This window comes from Crocuta crocuta, unplaced genomic scaffold (genome assembly GCF_008692635.1).
Source record: "Crocuta crocuta isolate KB4526 unplaced genomic scaffold, BGI_CrCroc_1.0 scaffold175, whole genome shotgun sequence".
In the NCBI taxonomy this organism is placed as follows: Eukaryota; Metazoa; Chordata; class Mammalia; order Carnivora; family Hyaenidae; genus Crocuta; species Crocuta crocuta.
In genome coordinates, this window is record NW_027530988.1 from 3,248,745 (window position 1) to 3,254,138 (window position 5,394).

Genomic DNA, 5,394 nt, shown 5'->3' on the forward strand with positions numbered 1-5,394 from the left:
CCACCCCCCCCCCCCCCCCTCCAAGCCAGGAATAGGCCAGGCCGTTAACTGGGATGCCCATTGAGCTCTAACTTCCTTCCCTCCATGATGCTCATCAGCTCTTCTTGTTCTGTTTCTTCCCAGGGCTCAGGGGTCTTCTAAGGCTCAGCATCCTTCCAGGGGCTTCACAGAACAGGGTCAGCAGCAGCAGGGGAGAGAAGAGGAGGAAAAAGGCGGTGGTGGCATTCGGAAGACCCGGGAGACAGAGCGGCTCCGGCGCCAGCTGCTGGAGGTGTTTTGGGGCCAGGATCACAAGGTGGACTTCATCCTGCAGCGGGAGCCATACTGCCGGGACATCAACCAGCTCTCGGAGGCCCTGCTAAGTCTCAACTTTTGAGTCTCACCTGTCCGAGTGGCTGCTACCCCCCATCAGCTCCGGCCTCGACCAGCTCAGTGTTTTCTGTGAGGGTTCTTGTGCTGCTCAGATCCCGACCTAGACTCACTTTGAGTTGGTGCGAATTGATCTGATCTGGAATCAGGACCTCAAATAGCTCTCAGGAGGTTCTGCTCAGCCTTAACTTCTCAACCTTGCCGTAGCACAGGGTTTCTGTAGGGAGTGGGGGCTGCTGGGAAGAGGAGGTCCTGGAGATTGGGGCTGCCAGCTCCTCCTTCACACTGAGTTGGGGATGGAGGCTGGAGGGTGGGGAACGAAGAGCAGGTGGCAAGGAAGCTAAGCCTTTCCTCCCCCTGGCTTTGGCTCTGGAAGGTCAGGGGATAGGTTGCTTCCCAGGCCTGGGTGCATCAGGGGGGATGCCTGGGCCCTGGGGAGGCTAGTGTTATGGCGTATGGGTCACAATGGGGCAGCAGGGAGCTGGTGAAGGCAGAGAGAGACTTAGCTTCTGGTCTCAGCTATGCCTGTCTGTGATCTTGATTGAGCTGCTTGGCCTTTACTTCTGTGTACAAATCAGGAGCAAAATGCCAGCCAGGAAGAGGAATGAGAATGTGAGAGAAAGCTCCTTGGAGGAAAGGTACTTGCATCAAGTCTCAGGTGTGTCTGTCTGTGGCTGCACAGGCTTCCTAAACAAAACCTCACTTTCAGAGAGCTGAGGATCCTCTGTCCCCCAGGGCCCCTGCCCTAGATTTTATCACTGCATCCTCAGCATAATGTGCCCTGTAATGGCTGCGTCCCTTTTGGGCAACCCCCCCAAATCCACATTTATAAAACAGATAATTAGGGGTGGCTGTTTGCATTACCAAGATACTCAGGGTTCCTATAAACGGCAGCTCTCCTGTTGCATTCAGGTGTTTGTTTACAGATTAACGAATGTGTCAGAAAGTCCCCGTTGAGACACACTTGCTGACGTGTGAGCATTCGCCAAACTGTTGAAGCCATGCTCTGCAGTGACAATGTTAGTGTGATCTGACCCCAGCATTTTCTCTACAGAACACATGTTTTGCATAAAGTGAGGCCCACTTCTGCTCGGTGTGCATGTGTGTGGGGAGAGAAGGGTTAATAGAGGTGGTATTGAGATGAACCAATTATTTGGAAAACGAAAACCAAAGGGTCCAAGTCGGAAGGTAGCTGACTGGCCACCGGATCAACCACTGTCATCCTGATTCCTACATCCTGTCCTTTATTTGCTTCAAGTCCTCCTGCGCCAGAACATTGACTGCTCCAAGGCTGCACATTTCATCTGTGGACAGTACTGGTCGCAGCCCCCAAATATGCTTCTCTGTTACTTCTGCCTTTGGGCGGTCATGCTCTCAGGAACAATTCTGAGCCTGTCAACTTCCTAAAGAGTCCGAGACCAGATAAAATAGGACAAGTGTCCCTGGATTCTGTGCTGTCTGGGGTCTGCAGCAAGTCCCTGGACATGGTTCTTTTCGGGCTGTGACTTCTCCCTGAGTGGCACAGCGAGTTGAGTACTGCCATCTCCGTTCTTCACTCCAGCAATTAGTGTTGGAGCTGGATGATGTTGGAGAGTGTCTTTATCCCTCCTGCCACTGGGGCTTTATAGTACTGGCCTGTATGGACCTGAGCTAGGGGCAGGTGTGTGGCAAAGAGGCTAGTTGTAGGGTAACAATGGCCCAAAGACAACTAGTCCTCTGGGAAGAAAGGAGATTGGGTAATATGGCCCAAACTGGGGGCTGGGGGAACTACTTCTGGTCAAGGTGTGGCAGACAATCAGGACAGTAGGCCAGAATCCCATCTGTCCTTTTGTGCTAGGGACTCAGGCTGCTTGAAGTGGCCCTGATCAGATGAGAGGCAAGTCCCCAGCTTCTTAGAGACAGGGCATTGGCTCTGTCCTACGGCAGCTAGAACTAGGGCCAGCATGACTCCTCTGTTAATTCACTGGCAGCTTCAGTGACAGACTGAATGCTGTTCTAGATGGGGGCCTTGTCTCTCCCTCTGCTGGCACGCTTATGGTACTATGTGAACAAGTACGAAGGGTGATCACAGAACCCACTGGAAATGGATTATCATTGCTCTCGCTTTCCAGTGTCTGCCTTTATAATAACCTCACACCCCAAATTTGTTACCAGCTCTTGGCAATGGAGGGACCAAGAAGAGAGATGTTGGCCAGTATAATTTTCAAAACCCCACGTAGGGGAAAGAATCATCTGGCGTTTCCTTGGAAATAAATTCTAGGAGAATCTAGGCCAAAGTGGTGGACGAAGCCTGTGAGATAATTTATCTTTATTGCCTCGATCGCAGAGAATTCTCTACACAACATAAAGGGTAGCTGGGACAGCCATGGGACACATAGGGAGACCAAACTAGGAAATTCTTGTGCAAGGAGTTGAAGAGGTTAAGGACCCAACTTGATGAGACTGCAACCTTGAGCCAGTAGCCAGTCTCTCAGTTAAGTAAGGTGGAGCAACAGAACAATGAGGCGGGCAGGGAGAGGAATCCCTAAGGTCTCAGTGGAGTACCTGGGTCTACTCACAGTCTCCAACCTGGGAGCCTCTCGAGGGACAAGACTCAGGCCCTGCCTGGGGCCTCCCTGCTCAGGCCACGACTTCCTTCAAGGCGACCCCTAGCTCTGGGAAGGAATACTGGTAGCCAGAGGCCAGTGTCCGCCGTGGGACCACCTTCTGGCCCTCCAGCAGCATGATGGCACGCTCTCGCCCAAAGACAGCTTGCACCACCATGCTGGGGAGAGGGATGAAGGCTGGGCGGCCTAGGGCCGCGCCCAAAGCCTTGGCAAACTCAGCATTCGTGGTGGTGGGAGCCGGAGCCACTCCATTCAGGACCCCCTGCACGTGGCTTGCTTCAAGGGCATGGACCAGGATTCCTGCCAGGTCCCCGATGTGAATCCAGGGGAAGAATTGGTGGCCCGAGCCAATGGGGCCCCCCAGGCCCAGGCGGAAGGGCAGCAGCATTTGACCGATGGCACCGCCCCCGCGGCCCAGCACAACCCCTAGAGCAAGGCAAGAGGGATGGTCAGGGGGGATCCTCAGCCTCCCAGCAGTTCCGTTGTTCCTCCCTGTGTCCCCTTCCTCCCCCCTTTCCCCAGGCCATCTTAGCTCTGTAGAAGCTCAGGGGTGTGGCTCTCTCTGGGACTTCCTGTCCTCCCATCTGCAGGCTGGCCAGAAATGGTGGCCTCTCCTGCTCTGACTCCGCCACTCCCCGAGCCGGGGGAAGACATTCCAAACCTGTCTGATACCCGGGCCCCTGGTTCTCACCGGAACGCACCACCACCTGGCGTGTCGACTCTCCAGGAAGCCTGGCTGCAGCTTCCCATTTGGTTACCAGGTTGGAGAAAAAGTCAAAATCCCCTCCTGGGCTGTCCTCATCATACTCCGCAGTCGGGCTGGGCTGGTAGTAAGCTGCCGGTGGAACAGCACTGGTTAGCCCCAGTGTCTTCGGTCCTGCCTGGCCCTTTGCATCTAATGTTCCTCTTGGTCTCGCCCTCCTAGGTCCTTAGGATCTTCCCATGGGAAGACAGAGCCATATTTTTCCTTTGGGCTACTCCATGAGTTGACCTGTTCCTGCCCTAGAGTAACTTATCTTTAGTTGCAGCTAAGCTGAGTGGCTGTTCGAATGTAGTGGTTAAGAGCAAAGACTTCGGTGCCAGGCTGCCTGAGATTTACTCCTAGCTCCACCAATTTTTAACCCTGTGAGTTCAGGCAAGTTATATAGCCTCTCTCTGCAGAATGTTTGCATCTTTAGAATGGGAACAATAATAGTACCTATCTCACAGGGTGCTTGTGAGGGTTAAATGCTGTAATATGTGTAAAACACTTAGACTAGTGGCTGATACAGGTTTTAGAACTGTCTGCAGTTATTTGGTCCCAATGGTGAAATACAAGAATCGAATTCTGTTCTTAAAAAACTGTGCTGTGAGAAGCAAGGGACTTGGGAGTAGATGAGATTTTTTCTGGCACTGAACGCAGCCACTATCCCCTCTTCCTCTGGGAATCCGGGTTTGTCAGAGAAAGTACACAAAGGTCAGGAGAAATATGCATGGATTGAGGGCCGAGGAAGTTCCTGTGCTTGGAAAAGGCCAGCACTCGGGTGTGTATAGCTAGAAGGGCCTGAGCTAACCCTCACTGTGCAACCTCTCTTCCTCTGGCTAATATAAGGGGTTGGTGATTTGCGACATACCTACACCAGTGACTAAGACCCAGGCCTTGGGGGGTTGTGAGGCCTTGATGATGGCTTTGGCCAGTATCTTGGTGGTCTCTAAGCGGCTGCTGAGAACCTCTTTCTGGAAGGATTCATTCCACCTGCAGGAGGGGAAAAAAAGGCGGGGAGGGGGGGAATAAGTCCCTAAATAGTACATGCATGTATCCCTTCCTCTTTCCCTGGGGCTCATCCATACCCATTTCTAGTAAACCCCTGCATTGTGGTTTAGAGAAATGGCCCATCTCTCCTGTAGGAAAAAAAGGCATATATTTTGGGCATCCTGAGTTATGAGTGAGGACTAAAGGCAACGGCTGAGGCGGCAGAAGGGCAGGTGGGTGTAGAGGGAGGAGTGGGGCGGGATGAGTAGTTTGGAAAAGGAATTTAGTTCTTAACATGACATCTCTATTCGCCACAGCTCATCAGGGTCACACCCGTCCTCCCTCTGCTCTGAAGGCTATCAGCTTCGGGGCCCTGGCTGACCTTCGGAGAGGATTGAGGATGTTCTCTCCTGCTAAGTTGACAGCCGCATCGCAACCGGGCAGCCCGGACTTAGCGAGTTCATCCTGTTGGAGAAAACAATGCTGAGGGGTGCGGGTGGTGGCTCGCCGCTGTGTCGCCAAACCAGACCTTCTCCCACAGCTTCCAGAGGATGGACATACCCAGGTGATCCGACCGGGCCCGGGCTTTCGGGAGACCAATGTCACTTCGTGGCCCCTGGCTTTCAGAAGCTGGGTTAGGGCTGTCCCAATGAAGCCTGTCCCGCCACCTGACCAGAAATTAAGAGC

General features: G+C 53.3%; 2 protein-coding genes across 7 annotated transcripts in view; one reads left to right on the plus strand and one right to left on the minus strand.

Annotated features, from left to right (window-relative positions):
• KHNYN (KH and NYN domain containing) overlaps nt 1-1,816 on the plus strand; it is a 9,011-nt gene extending 7,195 nt beyond the window's left edge. For both annotated transcript variants that reach the window (XM_077770483.1, XM_077770482.1), the window contains exon 8: nt 124-1,816. In XM_077770483.1, coding sequence (XP_077626609.1) covers nt 124-376 — 253 coding nt within the window. In that variant the 3' untranslated portion in view covers nt 377-1,816. The remainder of the gene's footprint in view (nt 1-123) is intronic.
• Nucleotides 1,817-2,662: 846 nt separating this feature from the next.
• The window catches only part of SDR39U1 (short chain dehydrogenase/reductase family 39U member 1), a 3,251-nt gene continuing 519 nt past the window's right edge, over nt 2,663-5,394 (minus strand). For 2 of the 5 annotated variants that reach the window (XM_077770489.1, XM_077770487.1), the window contains exons 2-6: nt 5,269-5,375; nt 5,090-5,172; nt 4,589-4,710; nt 3,667-3,810; nt 2,663-3,401 (exon numbers count right to left, since the gene is read on the minus strand). In XM_077770489.1, the coding sequence (XP_077626615.1) occupies nt 2,989-3,401; nt 3,667-3,810; nt 4,589-4,710; nt 5,090-5,172; nt 5,269-5,375 (869 nt within the window). In that variant the 3' untranslated portion in view covers nt 2,663-2,988. Of the gene's footprint in view, nt 3,402-3,666; nt 3,811-4,588; nt 4,711-5,089; nt 5,191-5,268; nt 5,376-5,394 lie in introns of all 5 variants that reach the window. The other 3 variants (XM_077770488.1, XM_077770485.1, XM_077770484.1) reach the window with 2 other exon arrangements.